Source organism: Echeneis naucrates, chromosome 3, assembly GCF_900963305.1.
Source record: "Echeneis naucrates chromosome 3, fEcheNa1.1, whole genome shotgun sequence".
NCBI classification, from domain to species: domain Eukaryota; kingdom Metazoa; phylum Chordata; class Actinopteri; order Carangiformes; family Echeneidae; genus Echeneis; species Echeneis naucrates.
Genome location: NC_042513.1, coordinates 27008815 through 27030320, shown reverse-complemented (window position 1 = coordinate 27030320; position 21506 = coordinate 27008815). Strand labels below are relative to the sequence as shown.

Sequence of the window (21506 nt, the reverse complement as noted above, 5' to 3'; positions counted from 1 at the left end):
CTGTTCAGATGGTGTTTTCTGTTTTAACTCCTGAAAGTTGTTTTCAGTATAACATCTGAATTATTTTAAAACCATTTCTGTAAATGTTTGAGTCATTTTATGGCAAATCTTCAGTTTTTTAATTCAAATACAAGAAATCACCCTGTTCTCCACGTCCGCTCTGACTCTATTAAAGAGAATGTTGTATTTTCATTTCTTTTTGTGTATCCAGCTCTTTTATTTGTTTGGAAAATGTCTCCTCGGATGCTTCACTTCATTGCGAGCTTATTGAGTTTGTTAATTGATTAATAACACCATCACCGTAAAAAGCCTGCTTCCAGCACACGCTGAGGGCGTTCCTGGTGGCTGCAACGTGTTTCATTTCTTCCTTTTTGTGCTGCACCAGTCGACATGCATGCCTGGAGTAAAGTGAGCCTCATCAGAGGGAAACAGGACACATTCAGCTGATGATGAATGTTGGTCAGACTGTGATGGTTTCTCCAGTCCTGCCGCCGCCTGAAGACAGGTTGGTGGACGTCAGGCTCTTCCTCCCCCCGCATGGAGGAGGTGTGACAGCCAGATGTTCTCCAACCTCATCGTGCAGCGGAAGAATATTCGAAATAAAACGAACTTAAATATGAAGCTTTACTGTCTCAGCGTGAAATACATCAGTATCTTATCGGTCAGTGTGCTGCACAATGAGTTCGAACTAAATACTGAACCGTTAACCACATAAGGATGAAACCATCACAGTTTCTCTCTCTCTAACAGCTCCAGATGTGTTTGTTCCGCTTCCTGATTTCATTTTCTTTGTTCTTTGCTGAATTTGTTGGTTGGAATCAACCAGAAATAGAGAATAATTAAAAGATCCACCAACATCCACCAACGCAGACAGATAGATCTTCCGTCCTCCTCCTCCTCCTCACCTCCCCACCATCACTCTCCTTCCTGATTGCAATCCCAGAGAGAGAGAGAGAGGGAGGCTGGCAGGGGGGGTTGGAGGAGGAGGGATGTGATCCTACAGTATAAGAGGAGTTGACTTCAGCCTCCACGTCGTCAGAAAATCCCACAGAGACCGAGGAAGGAAACGTAAGCTGTCAGAGCTCATCCTGCACCGAGGGACCCGCACCAACACAGGTAGGACTCTGTGGAGGGGGGGGGCTTGACCTCTGACCAGTCACGCTGAACCTTTGACCTTTTTGTCGTCAATGGGACAGTGTCCCCTGCCTTTTCATTTTCTTCTCAGGTAGACTCAGAAATTCAAATTTGGAGGCTTGGTTGTCCTCGCTGAGGGCCAACGCTTCATTATTCTCAATTAGTTTGTGTCTCCATCGCTCCATCATCCTCCACTGCTGGAGGAGAATCACTGCAGCGTGACTCCTCAGGTCAAAAACAAAGCCGGTGCTGCACGCTGAAGGTTAAATATGAGTTCCAACACGTGACGGACAGCTCTGCCCGTCACCCGTTTGCTGCTGTGCTCTGATGAGTTTCATGGATGAAGGAGACTGTTAGTCAATACTTTGATCGGATTTCTTTTTACAGACAAATCTCAAATCTAATTATTTACAGTTGAACAAAAGTAAAAGTATTACACACAGAAACACACAGAAAATCTGGTCACATCTGGCCTGTATGAAATCATAATTGAATTGAAACAAACAGAACAGACCATCTTCTCCCTTTCTAAAAAGCTATCAGTGATATTCACGCTGCGTGAAGCTCTCTTTGTGGTCGTTCTGCTGATTTTATTCCTCTGATGCCTTCAGGCATTTTTAATAAATCTCATTATTGGGCTGCTCAGAATTTTTCCTTTTTTTAAAGCTCCTTTGAAACTTTAAAGTGTCACCTTTTGATGCATTTATATATTTAACATTTAATAATTAAAACAGCTTGATGCTCTCTCTTCATTTGACTTTGACACAAAACGGCTGAATTAAGGTGAGTCACGACAACTCACGCTTTCAACAACTGTTGATGAGAGCTTTCCCTGAAAGTGTACTGAAGATGAAAAAGCTGACGCAGAGCTCCAGACAGCTTAGACTGACAATCTCCAGGCTGCTGGGAAAACGCTGTGGATCAGCGTGAAACAGATTTGCGTGTGATTGGACTGTGTGGATAGCAAACGACAGGTTCACAGCTAAACGGAGATCCTATAACGGCGAGATGATGAGACGGTTGGTTTCACTGTTTAGCTGCCTTGTCAGTTGATGAAGTTGTTGTGTTTGTGCTGGTTGGACACGGAGGAGCTGATTTCAGCAGCTACTGGAACATCATTTCATGTTGAACACAAATGTGGAGAAGCTTCTGCTGCTGACCTTCAGAGCACAGAGTCAGACTTGAAGAAAACTCTAAAGGCCCATAAAGCAACAAGAAAAGACCAGCTGTGGTTTGAGGACTTGTTTTCTTACGTCATATGTCCGCCTACACAACAAACATCTGAAGGCATCAAGTCCAGCTTGCTTTATCTGAGATTTATCTGAACCAAGAATTGGCAGCTTTTGACGATTCTGAAGAAAAAACTGAAAACGAGGTGACACGTCACATTAGCCTCAACATGAAGAGCACGTTATCGGGTTACAGTTCACCTCTTCTCATCCGTCTGCTTCCCTCTGCGGTGTCTACAACACACACACCTCATTAGCTTCATGGGTAAATTCCCTTGACCCTGGAAAGTGTTCCCATTCAGAGGCTTGTCTTGGGAGAAGAAAGGACGGATAAGGCCGGTGGGGACATCTGTCCATGTGGGGAGTTAATCCACATAAACAATGTTCCCAACACAGCAGGGAGAAGTCCATCCTTTTCTGTCACAGATTATTCTCCATGTCTGAGGACGCTGACTCAAACGCCAAGTCCGTGTTGTTAGAAACTGATTTTCTCGAGCTGGGAACTGAAACAAACGGATTTAGAGGCGTTGATGGAAGTTTTTTTGAGGCTGACCAAACTTGCTGTCAGTTTCTGAGATGGGAGCATTAAGAGCTGGATATATTGTGCTGAGTCAGCACTTCTGTCCGTTCATTTAAGAAGTGAATAAAACAGAGAGATTCATGTTTAATGGTAAAGTTACGACGCAACACCATAAAACTCTGATTACCTTTCGCATGTGTTTACAGACTATGATATACTGAACGGAATATTCCAGTGGGCAGTAAAAGTATTATTCAATTACCTCAGCAAACATAATTATGATAATAATGCTGAAAATATATGCACGGCCTGAACAGAATCATTAAAGGGCATTTTCTGCCATGTTTGTGAGAATGGAGTAAAATGATAATGTGAGCTGGGACACACTCCCAGTTCAAACACACATGAATAATAATGATAATAATGACAACACAACAACCATTGCCACAACTTTCAGTTTTGCGGAGCTTAAAAAATAAATCCACCGTACATTTATCATGATGTGGTACCATAAAGACTGTAAACATGTTTGATTTGGCTGTAATGTTTGGCATTTTAATACGTACATGTTGCGTTTTTCATTTCTTTGGACTCACAATTTTCTATTTTCTTCTTCTACAAACTGATGGAACTCAGTGTCCCCACAGCATTTAATGATAAATAATCTTAGACCTTTGAGAAAATTCAGTAATTCAGTGATTGGTCATATTTTTAATCTTCATTTTGACCTGTCACAGCAGAAAAACAACTGGCTTCTCTTATTTAGGTGTGATGGTGAGAAAACAACATGTAACACAATCATTTCTGTCAGATGGCTGTCTGAATATCTTAGAAACGTGTTTGAGTGAGTTTTTTCATAATTCACAGGAATAAAAAAGGGAAAACAGGAACAGCCAAAATACTCTCATGGATTGGACAGAAGGGAATAATGTGCAGGGCGCCATCACAATTTCAAACACAAACAAAAAATCAATGTGAGATAACTAAGAAATGGAATCGTGGGCCTGTGCAGACCGTTAATCAAGCTTCCCAGATTAGATACATCGAGTAGGATAATTGATTTATCTCAGTGTTTCTGCCTGTGATGGCTTCAGTGTGAGATCTACAACACGTCGTCTGACTGACAGGAAACATCCTGTGAGAACACTGAAGGTTTCCTCCAACTGCACATTTATAAAAACACACTCTGCCTGTTTTTTCATGTTTTTGATGCTTTACTCCAAAAACTTTATGCACAATCATCTAAATCTGTCAGACTAGTTGGAGGGATTGAATATTTAGACCTAACAGACATCTCCTATTTTCTCCTTGGACATAATGATGTTTTCCAAATAACTTGTGAACGACACTTAGCAGAAAAATAATCAGGTAAATAATAAATAGAAATAGTTTCTTCACAAAGAGCTGAGTGGGTGACGACAGCAGTCGAGGAGGCGGATTCATATATTGATTGGACATTTTTAGACAAAGCTTCGTATGGACTTGGTGTCCTGAAGCGTATCAAGTCAATGACCACGCCGCCATTTTTCCAGTTAAATATCAATATTAGAAAACACAGCACAGTGTATTTTGAGTGGGCCTGAGACAAGCTGTCAATCAAAGTGACTTTTCTGACAGATAATGTAGCCCGCCATCTGGCTGCAGGCAGAAGACTAAATAAGTTTTAATTACCTGTCAAATTCTCATCAGCCAACAAAGCCACCATCATGATTACGCTCTAATTATTCCATGTCTGCTTTTTTCTCTTTAATATACAGAGCTCCTGTCCTTTAAGGGCTGCAAGTTTACTTTCATTTAAAGATTTAAGTTTGAAAGGGCAGTTTATTGTGTCATTATTTTGTTGTGAAGCTAATTTGTATGGAAATCTATTCGGGTATATATATAATACAAAGACTTTAATTTGCATAGTGTGAACTTAATTATCATTTCAGTGAATGCCAATCAGATCTTCTCATGCATTAAGGCTTTTTTTAATGGCTTCAGTATCAAGTCAAAATTCATCAACTGGATTTAAATCAATTTGTACTTTTGAATTTCTGTTGCAGAAGTTTGACCACAGAATACAAATAGCTGTTATGTGTCAGGCAAAGTGACCAAACAACAAGTTTTCATCAAAAACATTTGAATTCTTTGCTGTTTTGCTGGTTGCTGGTTTGTAGAACCTGAGAACATCCAGCTGTCCATCAGGTTCCAGATAAAGCACCCATTTTTTAGTTATGTAACAATCTGCACTTCAGCTTTTAAAAATAAAGATGAATGCTGCGCTGCTCTGCTGTTCAACCATGCACGAATAATCCGGCTTTAGGTCGCTCTTTCACTGGAAGTCATTTATTTCCTCTTCTTGACGAGAAATGAGAAATAATGGAGAAAAAGAGTGGCAGAAACAGTCGATAACTTGGTGAGAGAGTCTGAGAACTTCTCGTTCAGAGCGAGTTGTTGTTGATGAATCAGATGACGAGATTTCATTAATATTTAACTTTAAACACACTGGTTGTTAACTCCACAAACTGTTTAATCAACAACAAAATTATAAAAACACTTTTTACTGAAACTCACATTTCAGTCATTTATTAATGCATGAGTGGTGTTTTACAAAAGATGGATGACAGCATGAAATTTGTTTCCTTTCTGAACCTTAGCAGTTAAAATGTCACAAAATGATCTGGATAGACTATTTTTCTTTATTTCTGGAGTCAAATTCATGTAAAAGGTGGAACCTCCATGTGCACAGACAGTAATGACTTCTTAGTGGTTAATTAAAAGCAGAGTCATTTGGTTTTAACAGCTCACGGGAGGACCAGGCCGATGTTAGCCCAGCTCTGTCAAAGCAGAGCGTTTCTGAGGACAAACAGACGAAGCGGAGTGTGAATGGACACGTGTGACATCATCAACTCCTCCTGTGTTTTTCTGGAGAGGACATCAGTCAATGTCTCCAACTGGACACAGAGACAGACACTAGGCTGCTTCCTGAGTTGACCTCGGGTGGAGAACAGAGACTTTTGCTTCTTAAACCTCCACCGACAGCTGTCAAAGTGTGTTTTGATGATGTTCTTCATTATTTTAATGCGGCCGTCCTGCAGGAACATGCGGCCTGAGATCTGAAGGGATCAGAAAGGCTTTGGTTCGATTGATTCGTCTCACCTTTCTGATTTGAGGCTGGCTGTGATGAACTGTCACTGTTATCAAAAGTGTTCATTTCTCCAAACATTTGTTTTATGGCAGCTACTTCCTTCATCTTTTTCCCATCAGCCTCGGTGGCGTTTAACGCTTCAATTAGCAAACATTAGAAAGCCCACAAGCTAAATTAAGATGTGTGTTCGGAGGTTCAAAGGTCAAAGAGCGTCCTGTTAATAATGAACGTGGAGGTGGATTTATGTCGTTGGACAATGATGGATGGACAGTAATGAACACTGGAGCTGTTTGTCTAAATCCTCCACCTTCTTTCAGTTGTTCAAGCTGTCCGACAATTTTTGGACTAAAACAGCTTCTCTTCTGTCCTTCACTCAGATAAAATTAATTAAAAAAGATACACATTGCCATTAATTGCACATAAGAGGACTGCAGATTTTTTTAATGTAATCTTTCAGAGTTGCTGTTTTATTCGTGGAATTAACTGTAATGCAGTTTTTTATTATCAGCTTTTAATTACATCAAGTAAGAGACCTCAGAAAATAATTGCTTTTACTTTCTGCCACTGTATTTAGTTGATAGTGACCACATAATGTATGAAGTGTAGTTTGGTGTGTGTTTTTTTTGGGCTGCATGCTTGCGTGTTTTGTACATGTGACTTTCAGTGTGCGTTTGTGAGTCAGTGAGTCGGTAGCTGCCAGGGGCAATAACAGAAGCATCAGTTAACGAGTTACTGAGTTTAATGAGACAAAAAATGTCACCAGACAGTTCCTCCCAGATTAAGGTCAAACTGAAGTAACACTTCTCTCCTCACTGTCCCCAGATTCGGTGTCATCTGTACATCTGTGTCATGGCCTGCTGATTTGGGAGTTTTTGTTGGTGTGTCATATTACTGCAAAATACTTTTCCAAAGTTTAAGGTGTCCATAAAAGAAGCTTTTGTAATTTTATGTCTTTTTGAATTGAACTGATGCAGTAAGGAAAGAAGGAGGGATTTCAAAATGTTTCTCTTTCAGTCGGTCAAATGTTCACATGGATTGGCCGATTGCTGCAGGTTGGGAGAAGAGTGTGTAACCTTGTGGTGGTGTGTGTCTGTTGTGCAGCAGACGGTGGGACCATGAAGACCGTGGTGGCTCTGCTGCTGCTCTGCCTGTGTGATCCTGGACACACTGACTGCCAGGCAGACTGTCTGTCCTGCAGCAACATCCTGCCCAAACACTTCAGCTTCAACACCATGGTGAGGGGGCCACACACACACACTGCACTGCATTTAAATCTCAGTTGCTGCGCCTGATGTGGTCAAATCATACTCTAATTAATGACTATTTCCCAACATAAACACACAAACTGACACAAACACAACGTGCCTACGGGGCTGTTTTGATTTGGTGATGGAACGACGGTAAACACTCCGCCCCACCTCCATGTTCTCATCCTTCCCTCCATCACCCTCTCCGTCTCTTACTTGGCAAATTAACCTTTTGCCATTTGAGTTTTAATTTGTTGTGTTTCTGCCTGCTGGCTGTTTCTCTGGTTAAAGACATTTAAGTACACAAATGGCTCAGAACATAAACTCTGAACTCTTTTAATTTGACAGCTATTTCACACACAGCTTCAGCTGCTTGCCATCTATTGATTTGCCCGTCTTTTCTTGTTTTAGTTTCCTCTTCTCTCATCTTCAGCTCTCTCAGCTTTTACTCAAAACCACGTAAACCAAATCACCGAAAGTAATACAACATTTCATCCACACACAAACACACAAATCTCAGGCCTGTTTCTTGCCATTAAAGTTAGCGCTGTAAATCTTTAGATCACAAAGATTCCAGGAATCAAAATAAGATCCTTCTGTGTAGCTGAGCGGAGGATCATCAGATGTTCTGAGTGATAGTTTCCTTGCATGAATTAATCCTACTGTGTGTTTCCTGTAAAGTCAGGTTAAGATGTGTGAACATGATCTCTGTCTTTGTCTCGGTCAGGTGTGTCTCATTGAGTGTGAAGGCAACATCTCCCCGGCGTTCTCCTGGGACGTCTGCCGTGAAGCTCTGTCTTCACCAGTTTCCTCCCTCAGTGGTTCCACGTGGAAAAGATCTCAGGAGGACACAGAGGTGCTGTTTCCTGAGGAGGAGGAGGAGGAGCAGGCGGAGGGAGGTTTGCAGCTGCCCATGGCATTGCAGAGGTTTGATCATGTGACCCATGGGCTCGGCGTGGGCGAGAGGGATCTGAATGGCAAAGGAAGCCTCCTGAATGCTGCCTATAATTCCCAGAATGCCTTGTCCCTGGGGGATAAGTATGAGGATGGGGATGCTGATGTGGCAGAGAGAAGACAGGAGGACGTTGGGCTAAGCCTCTCCAAGAGGTTTGGCGGCTTTGTCAAAGGGAGGCACGGCTACAGGAAGCTGATGTCTCCAGGCAGATCTTATCAGAAGCGGTACGGTGGCTTCATTGGCATCCGGAAGTCAGCCCGCAAGTGGAACAACCAAAAACGCTTCAGCGAATTCCTGAAGCAGTATCTGGGAATGAGCTCTCGGGCCACGGAGGTCAACAGCGTGTCAGAGGACCTGACCAATCAGAATGAAGTTCAACACATTTAACCTGCTACCCTGATGTGTGTCCACCGATCTTGGTTTGTGTTGCCAAAGCTGACCTACTGAAGCTAACTTATTTACCAAAAGGTGAAAATTCTTTTGGAGTAACTAGAAATATTGAAAGCATAATTCTCAGCTCCTTGCAGGTTCCCCATCCGTCCAGCTCCAGCTGCCCTCAGTGAGTCAGACCTCCCGGTCGGTGTTCTCCCAGTGGGATGCACCAGCAGAACAATCAGGTTGTGTTTGATTAGCTGCCCAGGTACTTCATGACATTGGAAGAAAAGCTCCTAAAGTGGGAATCAGACAGAGTCCTGGAGTAGTTTACAGCAAAATTTGATTGAATCAATAATAACAATTAGCATAAATGTTGGTTTTCTGATCCCCTGTATTATACATTGTAGATTATCTATTAATTTCTGTGCTGGGTCATGTGTAAAAAAAAAAAAAAAAAAGTTTTAAATCTTCTTTCATGGACTCTGGCAGGAAAACTCTGTATCAGACGACCATCTTGTGACAGCCAGTCTGTGTTGGAGGACACTTCTGGTGTTTTCACTTTCTTTGGCATAATGGTGAGGTGGTGGCCCCAGTAATGTTGGGTACTGTCTATGTAATGTGTGGCAAATAAATGACAACATGCAAAAACACAGCCGAAACTCATCGAGTTGTCACTGTGCCAAAACACACTCTGTTCCCGCTCTAATCATTAGTCAGTGCTGAACTGACGTTTCGTACAGGTGAGCATCATGTCGGACTGGCGCTAGATTCCCATATATAACCAGCGTTTGGGATTTTCATCTATCTGTAATGGTGGGAAATGTTTTTGTTGGCTGCTACGAGAACTTGTACATAGCTGAATTTAAACATGTCAATAAAAATAGTTTACTATTTCCTTCGTGGCCTGTCATGCAGCAACTGACTCTGTGTCTCCAGGTATTTTGTTCTCAGACTCTACAGCACAGACGGAAATGACTGTGGCTGTCACCAATTTTATGGTTTCTTTAAGTTACCTTTAGATGTTACAGAACAACACAGCTGTAGTATTGGCCTTCACTCATGTTTTAGATAGTGAAGCAGTTGGCAATCCACAATACTACTGTCCAATAAGCATCCATCGTGTATCGAGCTTTGGTCATGTTTCCTGGTCCAGATGTCTTTTTTCACAGTCTGACAGCACTAAACTTTGTTACAGTTAATGGGTTATTGTATAAACCATCAGGAAAAAGATTTAACTGTTCATGCTGCGTTAATATTCATATTTCATTTAAAATGGGTGACTCAGTATAAGGTGGAAAACATTTGGTAAATTATAGCTGCTCAGTTATCACGGAAAATATTGATATGATTTCTGTTCAATTTTATGTCTGATCAGTTCAACACACTGTAATATCTGCAGAGTATCTTTGGTTCTGGTTGTTTTGAGTTTTCGTTGAAACCCAATAAAAAGAACAGTCTGTCCGGTAAAAACGGGCTTTGGATGCCCCTCAGTGGTCCTTCCTGTCCCTGCCGACATGGCGCCACAGACTGGATTACTGACATGGTGTGCACGTTTTCCACCTGTCTGATAGGCCTGGACAGATCATGCACTCTGCTTTGGCATGAGTACTCAGCTGATCTCAACACTGCTCAGTACATACACAAGTCTTACTTTGAAATCAGTGGAGACTGCCACAAGTCAGCACATTAGAAGGCTATAAAATATTGACACTCGCAATGATATATAGTGAAACTGTGTGAGATTCTAAAGAGTCAGTGTTAAATGTCTTTTTGTTGATTTGGTGAGAAGTTTGAATCACGTTGAATGCCTTTATTTTTAAACCAAACAGGAAACGTGAACGCCTTTATTTTGAAGGTAAACCGGAACAGCTCCTCGTATAACGGAGCTAGCTTGAAGTCGTTTGAGTGTTAACAGTTCCTGCGGTGTCTCCCAGTTTCTGCTTTGGACTCCTGGGTTTAGGAATAACACCGTCTGGACTTGGGCTGATTCCGTGAGTTCTTGTTTTTGTCTTCATAACCAAATTAAGCGGGTTTTTCTTAAACCCCGCTGACGTTTAAACTGTTGGTGTCAACATTAGCTAGCTTCTGGTTAGCCTGCGCTTGTAGCGCCACTTACAGCAGCTTCAGTGCTCCTCAGTGACTCGAAGAGCACACAACATACTGATGTCAGAAACCTGGAAGGAGCATTAACTATTTACAAATAAAACAGCCCCGCCTGTGGAAACTCAAACCGAAGTGCTGGGCTGCCTTCACGGACAGCAGGCTAACGCTAGCCGTGCTGCTGAAGGTGCAGCTGCAGCTGCAGCGATGCTTGTGAGCTAACAGTCTGAAGCGTTGTTGTGACATTTGAAGGGCTTATTGCAGGTTAACCTTGCCGGCTGATCAGGCCTAATAAAGCAGCTAATGTCATGCTGCGTTGGAGGTCTTACAACCTGAGGAATGTCAGTCATGTTCAGATAGAAGCTACATCTGAGTTCAAATTGAGGCTGCACCTGTAATCATAAAATCCAGGTTATGGTACTGGAGTTTATTTGTATTCTAACCTTGGATGTTGAATGCATGACACGATGACGTGTGTGTGTGTGTGTGTGTGTGTGTGTGTGTGTGTGTGTGTGTGTGTGTGTGTGTGTGTGTATCTGTGTGACTGGTTCCAGAAAGCACAGCTATGTGCAGCTGTGTGAGGAGCTCCAGGGTTCTGTCCCCTGTCCTGCTCCCCAGGCTGCTGCTCCCCCACACCGGGTACAGGTTGGCTGGCAGGGCCATCTGGACATCGCCCCTCTGCAGGACGGTCACTGGAGACTCCCAGCTGTTCCCACTGCCCAGCCAAGCCCGGGTGGTGATCTGTGGAGGAGGTATTGTGGGAACATCTGTGGCTTACCACCTGGCCAAACTGGGCTGGACTGATATTGTGCTCCTGGAGCAGGGCAGGTGAGATCAATGTTTTGGAGATGATCTTAATGTCACGCTCTAATGTAATAATCAGTGGTTGAGGAGGTCTTTCATTTCCCTCTAGTTGAATACTGGTTTTTTTAAATATCTGGCAATAATTGGCATCTGAGTTTTGTTCCTCATAATTCTTTATTTACTGTCCTGTTATCCTTTTGCCAGACTTGGTGCAGGAACTACAAGACTATGTGCTGGCATTATCACCGTGGCCAAGCCTATTTCAATTGAATGTCAGATGGCTAACTACTCCAATAGTCTGTATCAGCAGTTGGAGGAGGAGACAGGGATCAAAACAGGTCAGCTGCTTTGATATGTTTTCCATTCAGTCATATTACACTAATCCTGAAGCTAATCATTCAGACAGTGGATTATTATATGGCTACTACTGCCCTCATTTGATAGTAAGCTAATGAGTTGTCCTAAACAAGGTAAATGTGATTACAAAGCCATGCAGTGATGCGTGCATCTGTCTCATTACAATACTTTCTGTATATTATGGCCTCTACCTAAGAGAGAATGATAATTGTCCTACAGTTTACAGAGACTGTTTATTTGTATTTAAATGGGGAAAAAACCTGAAGAGGTTTGTTACTTGCTGAGTCACATGATTAAAAACTTTTGTTTGTGCCTTGTGTGTTTCAGGTTATGTGAAGACAGGCTCTTTGTGTCTGGCTCAAAACCAAGATCGCTTCATCTCTCTGAAGCGCTTGGCATCTCGTCTAAAGTAAGACTCAAAAGCTTTTGACTTTTGTGGGGACACAATGATCTGTCATATTTCTTTGTGAAACTGGTGAGGCTGCACAGGGACTTTGACTTGACTTGACTTCATGTCGAGCCACAATTTCTTGATTTTAATTAAGGTCCTGGCTGCGTCAGGACTCAAATCTGGGTGCAAAATTATGCTTTGGACTTCTTGCTCCACTTTTTTGGTTGGCAGAAAATCAGATGCACTGTCATATCTTCCAATTCAGGCGATTGTTTCGCTGAGTTGGTCAACACATGAATTCATGACTCTCTTGCAACCTTTTTGTTCTTGATTCTTACAAAAAAATATATGTACCTTCAAAGTAAAACTAAGCCTTTATCTCTTATTCTCTGTTCTCAGGGTAATGGGGATCAGCTATAATATCATTAAGCCCAAGGAGGTGGCCAAACTCCATCCTCTTGTCAACATTCATGACCTGGTGGGGGCCCTCCACCTCCCTGGAGATGCTGTGGTGTCTCCTCCTGATGTTAATCATGCCTTGGCTGTGGCTGCTGCTGGACATGGTACAGTCACATTCCACCTTTAATTGCACTTTACTCTTCTGTCTGCCTCTGCAGTCCCCTTTCCTCCCTTTTGTCCCTTCTACACCTCCTTGTCCTCCTCATTCCACCCAGGGGTTCAGATCTTGGATCGAACCAGTGTTCAGCAGGTTGTGGTGGAGAAGGGTCATGTGACAGCAGTGGAGACTGATCGAGGTACCACTGAGTGCGAATACTTTGTCAACTGTGCTGGACAGGTGAGATGTCGGAGTGTGATCTCAAACTACAGTAGCAGCCTAAACCAGAGAGTTTATGAAGGAAATTCTTTGTGAGTATTTTAAAAATGACCTGTTTCTGCACTTAAATCTTACTGACATTATACTAACAGGTAAACACAGTACGACTAAAACCTTCCTTGTGATGGGAGAGCAGCCGCTTGTCACCTAAATGGAGGCAGCTGAAGTGAACCTTAGCCTCTAGGCTTGAGTTTGAGTCCCAACTGTTTGGTGTGGTATGTTCACTATACCTGTCCTCCTAGCAGCTGATAGATGTATTTGTTCTGTCTATTTCTGCTCCAGTGGGCTTACGAGCTGGGCCAAGCCAGTGAGACCAAGGTGTCGGTTCCACTTCATGGCTGTGAACACTTCTACCTCCTCACAAAACCTCTACAGGAACCGCTTCCACCAGGCTCACCAGGTCTCACATATTGAACTCACGGGAAAATTAACCTTTACTTGCAGTAGGCACAATTACTGGCTCTTCTTTGCCAGCTAAATATTCTGTGTGCAATAGAAAATTATATGCTGGCCTTCTAAAATGAAATCCTAAATTGACACCTGAGATTCAAAGTGAAGATTGAGCTTTCATTATATGCTTTTATAGTTCCATTTGTGAATGTTTTCCATCAGTTCAGTCAAGCGTCTGATAACAATGTAAAATACGTTTATATATTTAACATTGTTATCAGACAATATAAAATATATAAAAATATACATATTGTATATACAATATATAAAAAGCTCCTGTAATCTAATCAAATTTTAGAGTCATTTGAATTTGTGTGTGAGAGAGAGGAGATTGGGTATAAAGTGTGTGTAATTTATTGAATTGAATTTAACTCAGCTGCTTGTGATAGTTGATAATTTTCCTAGAAATGAGTGATTGTTTACTCCTCAGTGAATTTTCTTCAGCATACTTTATATTTGTTGGTTGCAAGTTGGTGAAACAAGCCCAGAGAAGGTGATCTAAGTGACTTGTGTCTTTCCTGTAGTGGTGATCGATATGGATGGCAGGATATATGTGCGGCCATGGCAGGGAGGGCTCCTGTCGGGGGGCTTTGAGAAGGACCCCAAACCCATCTTCACAGAGGGACGCAACCAGCTGGAGATCCAGAACATGCAGGAAGATTGGGACCACTTTGGTAAAGTAGAGAGGCGGGAGGTGTGGGAGGCACAGATGACAAATTCAAGGAAAACCCACAGAGACAGTCGTAGTGAAGCGTTCAGTCTCTGGACTTCTTCCAAAAGATAGTCATCCGTTTCCTTCATGCTTACCACAGTTAACACATCAGTCTCAAACCTTCCAAAGGTGTTAAATTAGTTGACAACTGATACATTTAAAGGCCACGGCTCATCATTAACATTATTTTCATGGCCATAGAACTCAGTGGGGTGTTTTCATGCTGAAGGATGAATAGAAACGTTTGATCGTAGAATTAAAATGAACACTAAGTCTTGAATGTGGATATTTGGTCACCTGAGGAAGATTAACCCTTTTTTTTTCTTAATGTTTTGCACTAATTCACAAACACCAAGAACCCGTGACCCTATTTGTGTTGTTCCTGTAGATCTAAAAGGTTTTTACTCCTCATAATGCAGTGTACCACAAAACTCATTCAAATTAGAATCACCACAGGCTGTTCAGCATTTTCACACATGGTGCTGCCGAGCATGATGGGAGGTTAATTGCTTAATTATACCTTGTGATGCACCAGTGTGGAAGCATCTGCATTTTTTTATGCTCCTCCATTCATTTATTTCAGGATGCCATATTTTCTAGACAGCGTGTGTAATAAGAGACAAAAATTTGTGCCTCAGCCTTTAACTATAAGCTGTGTGTCCTTCTTTTGGCACAGTTTAAAGTCCAAATATAAACGCACACACACACAGACACACCTGTCCTTTGGCCTTGGCCTTGGCCTCGTCCTCATAATTTGAGATTCCTTGTTCAGGCTGACAGATTGTTGTAAAACAGCAGTATGTCACCAACCAACTGACCTGGAATCTGTTTCGGGTTATTCAACCATTTTATTAAAGTTACATTTTCATATAATAATTTAGGGGTTGTACTTTTAAAAGGTTTCATGAATGTGTATAATTAAAACACATTAGCTCAGCTCACAGACAAGGAAATACATAAATATTTTTAATTGTTATGCTCTTTTTAAAGTCTGGGATCCAATTGAAACATTTATTTAAGGGTTAAGGAAACAGAAGATGATTCCTCTACAGTTTACATCATTGTCACTGGGTCAGCTTTCAGAAAAGAAAAACTGCTGGACTGTTTATGTCACAACATGAGTTCCTGCTGCAGCAGCAGCTTTAGCTAATGAACTCTGCTGCAGTAGTATTTGATTTGGACACACAAGTGATTGATCAGAAGGCATTTAAAGCCAAGTCGCCTTAAATGTTTAGATGTGAACTGCTGATCTAGTGGCTTCTAGCATGGTTTGATACTACTTACTGATTTGAAAATGCCTCATCCTCCAGAGCCGATGCTCAGTGCTCTGCTGAGGAGAATGCCCAGTCTAGAGTCAGCGGAGATCCATCAGCTGGTCAACTGTCCGGAGTCCTTCACCCCTGATATGCGCTGTCTGATGGGGGAGACGCCGGGTGTCTCTGGGTACTATGTGCTAGCAGGAATGAACTCCTCTGGTCTGTCTTTTGCTGGAGGAGCTGGCAAGTAAGCATGAGTATTATAGTAGTAGTAGCTAAATCATATTTTAGCTATAGGATATTTACAGCTATGGCATGTTTGTGTGATTGTGTGATGAAGGTACCTGGCAGAGTGGATGACTTATGGTTATCCCACCGCCAACGTCTGGCCCCTGGACATCAAACGCTTCGGGAATCTGCAGAGCAGCCGAACCTTCCTGAGGCACAGAGTTATGGAAGTCATGCGTGAGTAAATATCCAAACCAGCTCGGATTGTGACAGATACTAAAACCATGTGTCATTCACACTTCAAAGGTGGTGCCAATAATAGTTTTCAGTGTGATTTGACCTGAGCTTGTTTGTGTTTGGTTTCCAGCGCTGCTGTATGAACTGAAGGTTCCTCGTTGGGACTTTCAGACCGGCCGTCAGCTGAGGACCAGCCCTCTGTATGACCGCCTGGACACCCAGGGAGCCCGCTGGATGGAGAAACATGGCTTTGAAAGGCCCAAATACTTTATTCCTCCAGGAAAAGGTACAGATTGCTGAGCAGCAATACAACATCCCTTAACGAGCTAACAACTCGAGCACCTGCGCTGCCATATATAGTTTTATGTATTTATTTTTAAAATAATTAATATGAACAAATGTTTCAGGACAGTATTGATCAGTATTTTAATTCAGTATGTAATTCTATAGTAGCTGATACATTTCTCTTAGTGTCTATACCTGTTAACAGCAGCAGAATATTCTAACTAGAAGTTTGGAAGACATAAAGAACCTTAAAATCCTGTGTGTTTGGTAGAAGACAACGAAGAGGGTTTATCTGTAAAATGAGCGTCTTAGTACACCGTGATGATCAGTTATCTTCCAGAAGGCGTATAAAACAGTGATGCCGGGAATAAAACCCTGTAGAGCTGTTGCTATTTCTTCAGAACGTTGTGAACCATTTTCTAATTGTCAGTTCTGGGAAATCTTAATTAGAAAAGGCTGCTCATGAGCTTTTAAGCTCCTTTGTTGGTTTAGAATTACAGTCTAATGAAATGTGATGAATGAAATCATCTTGTGTAATTTGCTGTAATGAAGTACATTTTCCCTAAAGCATGTTTGTTTTTGTGTGTCATACATGTCTGTGTTTGCAGACCTGCTCTCTCTGGACCAGAGTAAGACCTTCTACAAACCAGACTGGTTCGATATTGTTGGAGCAGAAGTGAAATGCTGCAAAGAGGCCGTCTGTGTCATTGACATGTCTTCCTTCACCAAGTTTGAGCTGACTGTGAGTTATGATGCGCTGTAGACAGCACTGGATCACAGAAAGCTTTACACTGCTCTTCTGGTCCCACCCAGTCACCGAAGTCAAACCATCCACTTTGTCCCGATGTCCCAGTCCACAGGAGACCAGGCCCTGGAGCTGCTGCAACATCTGTGTGCCAATGACCTCGATGTTCCTGTTGGGCACATCGTCCACACCGGCATGTTGAATGAGAGGGGAGGGTATGAGAATGACTGCAGCGTTGTCCGCCTCAGCAAGAACAGGTTTGAAACAGCCTGACACCAACACTGCAGACCTGCACTTTGTAAAAAAAAAACAAACAACCTTCCCAGATTACTCTGATTTCTGTCTGCTCCTTCTCAGCTTCTTCATCATCTCCCCGACAGACCAGCAGGTCCACTGTTGGTCCTGGATAAAGAAACACATGCCCAACGACCCACATCTCCACCTAGAGGATGTCAGCTGGAAGTACACAGGTAAACTCAGCTGCAGTGATGTCTCCATCTACTGACCACACAGTATAAAAGGCATCACATTGTCCTCTTTTCTGTTATTCAAGTGGCCTGATTTTGGCATTTCTGGGGATCAGGTTGGTTGATGACTCATCCAAAGACTATTGATGAATTGATGTAGTTGTAATGTAATTGCTCCAACATTTAGTTCTACTTTCTATACATAGAATAAAAATAACAGATCCTACAACTACAACACTTTATCCGAATGATCAAAGTAGAGAAACTCTGGACTGAGCTTTGTTCATCTTCTGATCTTTCTGGAGACGTTTGTAACCCAGATCTGTTACCCACAGCTCTAAATCTTATTGGTCCTCGTGCAATGGATGTTTTGGCTGAGCTGTCATATGTTTCCATGACGCCCGATCGCTTCCCCTCAATGTTCTGTAAGGTAGGAGACAAACGTTAACAAGGTGATAACGATGGTGTTGGTTTGTGTCCGGTCATTGTTTCACTGTGTGTGTATGTGTGTTTACAGGAGATGAGTGTGGGCTACGCCAATGGGATCAGAGTGATGAGTATGACTCACACTGGAGAACCAGGCTTCATGCTCTACATCCCTATAGAGGTGCGACCTACACACGCTCATTTGTAATATTGTATATTCTTGCCTGAGTGACGTTTTCCTGTCTAACACTTGCCGTTCCCGCTGACAGTATGCGCTGCACGTGTACAACGAGGTGATGTCAGTGGGTCAGAAGTACGGGATTCGAAACGCCGGCTACTACGCGCTGCGCAGCCTTCGGATAGAGAAGTTCTTCGCCTTCTGGGGCCAGGACCTCCACGCGTTCACCACACCGCTGGAGTGTGGACGAGAGTTCAGGGTTAAATTTGACAAGGTCTGTTGTCAGTGCAGCTGTGTAAACACATCACACTGAGTGGGACTGGCCCATTGTGCTTCTTGCATTCAGCTACAAAAAGAGCAACACAGCTGTTTCACTCAGGAGCTACATGTGTTCCCATTGGTCACATTATTACCCTGCTTGATGCTTTTTTTTTTTTTTTAAATAAGGATTTGGTTAAATTTGACATTAAATGGTGTGAAGATGAGAAGAGCAGAGTAAGGCTGGAGGTCATCTGCTCTGTCTGAAGCCTGAAGACTGTTTTCTTTAACTGCACCTACAGACCCAGAGTTTACCATCATTTCATTCTGAAAACATAACACCAGCAAAGAGGTCATGAAGGAGTGAAAGTGGTTTCATGGAAGCCTTTTAGATTAGCAGTCAGAGGACTCAGTTAAAAAGCAAACAGAGCTTTGTCATGTTGAAGATGTTAAATGTGTGCAGGTCAGACTCATCAACCTCATGGTGCTCCCTAGTTCATCTCCTCTTTTCCTTGATGCTTTGTTAATTTCCCAGACTCGTCTTTTGTTTTTTTGTTTTTTTTCCCCTATAAATCTGTCCTGAACGATTTCCTTACCTTGGTACTGTCTTCCTTCCACCATCAGGACACAGACTTCCTCGGCCGTGAGGCGTTGCTGCAGCAGCGTCAGGACGGCGTGTTGCGTCGGTTCGTAATGCTGGTTCTTGAGGATCATGACACCGAGCTGGACTTGTGGCCATGGTGGGGGGAGCCCATCTACCGAAACAATCAGCTGGCCGGGTCGACCACCAGCAGCGCCTACAGCTACACCCTGATGCGCCACGTCTGCCTCGGATTTGTGTCGCCGCCGCCAGGCCCAGAAGGGCTGCCCACACCCATCACCCCGGACTTCATCAACCGTGGGGACTACGAGGTGGACATTGCTGGTCAGCGCTACCCGGCCAAAGCCAAACTCTACCCCTTCAGCTCCCTCTTCACCCAACAGCAGCGCCGCAAGGATGACATTGAGGTTAACCTGCAGGGGAAGTGATGCAGAGTGATAGAAACCCCTCTGGGCGCCTCAGCAGGAGCTTCTGGGACACTCCTCCAGTTTACCAAAATCCACTCCTGCACTCACCTCACAGTGCCAACTCATGGTTTCTATACTGGCTCTTAATTTCTGGGTTGTTTGCACTATCACTCCATATTTAACCTTCCTGTCGCATCGTTTTCTTTCCAAGTGCAATATTTAACAGGTATATAATGCCTGAGCTATATCAAATACAGAGCTCTGGTCTGTCCTCTTTACACTCTAAACACAGTCCCCGCTGCCTGAAAGGCTTGTTTACTGGGGTTAAGTGCCTCTGTCAAGGCAACACCAACACTAGCTGTTGAGAACTTACTCACTTGGCTCACTTTAATCCATCCAGAAGACAGACAATCTTCTCCACTCGTGCTTGAGTCACTGTAACGCTCCACACCGCAGGAGCTGGAAATGAAGTTGGCGCCGATGTGCAGAAAGCCACAAAGTCGCTGTACGTGTTGACTTGGCTGTCCTTTTTCAAGTAGTAAATTTGCTGCTGTAAAGAGCATGATTGATATTGATATAAAGTTGTTGGCGCCACTACATTAAAGTAAATGACTAAATGAAGGAAAGCCATTAGGTCTTCTGATAAGAGTCATTAGTAAACTGTTGTGTGCTCCTAAATAGTCCAGACCTGTTAAAAAGGCCTCCCAGGCAGCTGAATGTTTGAGAGAACATTTCCTTCCATCTATATCATCCACCTTCAGCTGTTCTGCTGGGTTAGGCTGGGTTAACCCTAGAGCTTGCGGTTTTGTATTTATGGGGATTGGTGCTATTCATGGTGCATTAAGAAGGAATTCAGAACGGCTCTGTGTCTGCAGGAGTTTGGACCAGTGTTGGATGACGAAGACCTGTCGCTTCTTAAATTGGTGATTGGAGTTTCCTCTGAGTTTGGGTTGTTTCTGTAAAGGAGGAACTTCATTGTGATTTGAAATTAAGTGGAGTATTTTTGTATAGATAGTGCTCATAAGATCTCTATTTTCTCTACTTCACCTTTTCTACATCAGTTTTAGGTTTCAGAGCAGCAGCTGTGGTCGATTCAGTGGTGTCACCAAACTGAGCCTTTATTTACTACGTAAACAAAGGCCCCTTCCCCTCTCCTCCTGTTTTTTTCCATTTACAGCTTATCACCAACTTTTTGTCTTTCTACCTGTTTCCCTTTAAAGATTTGAGTTTAAAAACTGTAGAAATGACTTCCTTTTTCATGTCTGGAGTAGCAGGAGAACTATTTCAGCAGTGTCTTCAAATGTCTGAGGAACGATGTCTTCAGTTTGGTCTGTGTGCGCCCACAGCTCTTGTAACACTGTAGGGAAATGACTAAGTTTGGTACACTCACAAATTGAGTTTGAAGGTTGAAGGTCAAAGGTCAAGGACACTTAAAAAAAAAAAAAAACTTGTGCTCATAATTAGCAAGTTGTGTCGATGAAATGTGAGACTGGAAGTTCTCATGTTGTTGACCTGTTCCAAACATCCTGCTCAGTGCATATCACGTTGGTTTAACTAAGCCTCAATAAATAAGTTCATCAAACTGATCCCAGTTCAGCCAAAAGAGCTTGGCCCCTTCCAGGTTTTGTGCACTTTGAGCCGAGCTCAGCGGCTTCACATCCAGGAGTCCAGTTGGACACAAACTGCTGAAACCGTCACGACCTGATGCTTCGTTTTTCATTTTAACTGTGTCCTTCAGCACTTCCATGGTCAAAAAGGGAAACGGCCCCAAACATTTGCACTAAATCGGCCTGAGTGTGGTCTCAAGGTTTCCTTACAGGTTTGAAATGATCATCAGTAATAAGAATGTTTGAACACTTTTGCTCATATTTGAAGTGTAACATTAAATCTACCAAAATATTTTCAGATGTAACAGAAGACATTAGGTCCAGAGGCGTGCTGTACATGAAAAGAATCAGATGTCAGCGTTTATTGATGTTTGTGTTGTAGCTCATGTTGTCATTAACTCACGCTGAGCTGATTCTCTCCGGAGCTTTACGCTGTTCTATTTATTAAACAGATGTTTGGCTGTGTAATGTAAGTTATAAAGAGAACTTTGTTCATACCTGAAGATTGAATTTGCCTCATCTGTTAACTTGGCTCTGAGTGTGTGTGGAGGTTTCGGTCCCCATGGCGACCA

General features: G+C 42.7%; 2 protein-coding genes across 2 annotated transcripts; both read left to right on the top strand.

The window, feature by feature from the left end:
• Positions 1-1054: 1054 nt before the first annotated feature.
• pnoca (prepronociceptin a) lies at positions 1055-8602 on the top strand. Its single transcript, XM_029498602.1, has 3 exons — positions 1055-1116; positions 7115-7248; positions 7988-8602. The coding sequence occupies exons 2-3, from the start codon at positions 7129-7131 to the stop codon at positions 8600-8602; spliced, it is 735 nt and encodes a 244-aa protein (XP_029354462.1). The 5' UTR covers positions 1055-1116; positions 7115-7128.
• Positions 8603-10475: 1873 nt separating this feature from the next.
• pdpr (pyruvate dehydrogenase phosphatase regulatory subunit) lies at positions 10476-21433 on the top strand. Its single transcript, XM_029498589.1, has 18 exons — positions 10476-10581; positions 11245-11518; positions 11699-11832; positions 12179-12260; positions 12642-12805; positions 12917-13038; positions 13360-13477; positions 14052-14201; positions 15550-15742; positions 15836-15960; positions 16091-16246; positions 16854-16987; positions 17099-17247; positions 17348-17460; positions 17793-17887; positions 17975-18064; positions 18153-18335; positions 18944-21433. Exons 2-18 carry the CDS (start codon positions 11256-11258, stop codon positions 19346-19348), a joined length of 2676 nt encoding a protein of 891 aa, XP_029354449.1. The 5' UTR covers positions 10476-10581; positions 11245-11255; the 3' UTR covers positions 19349-21433.
• The last annotated feature ends 73 nt before the right edge of the window (positions 21434-21506 follow it).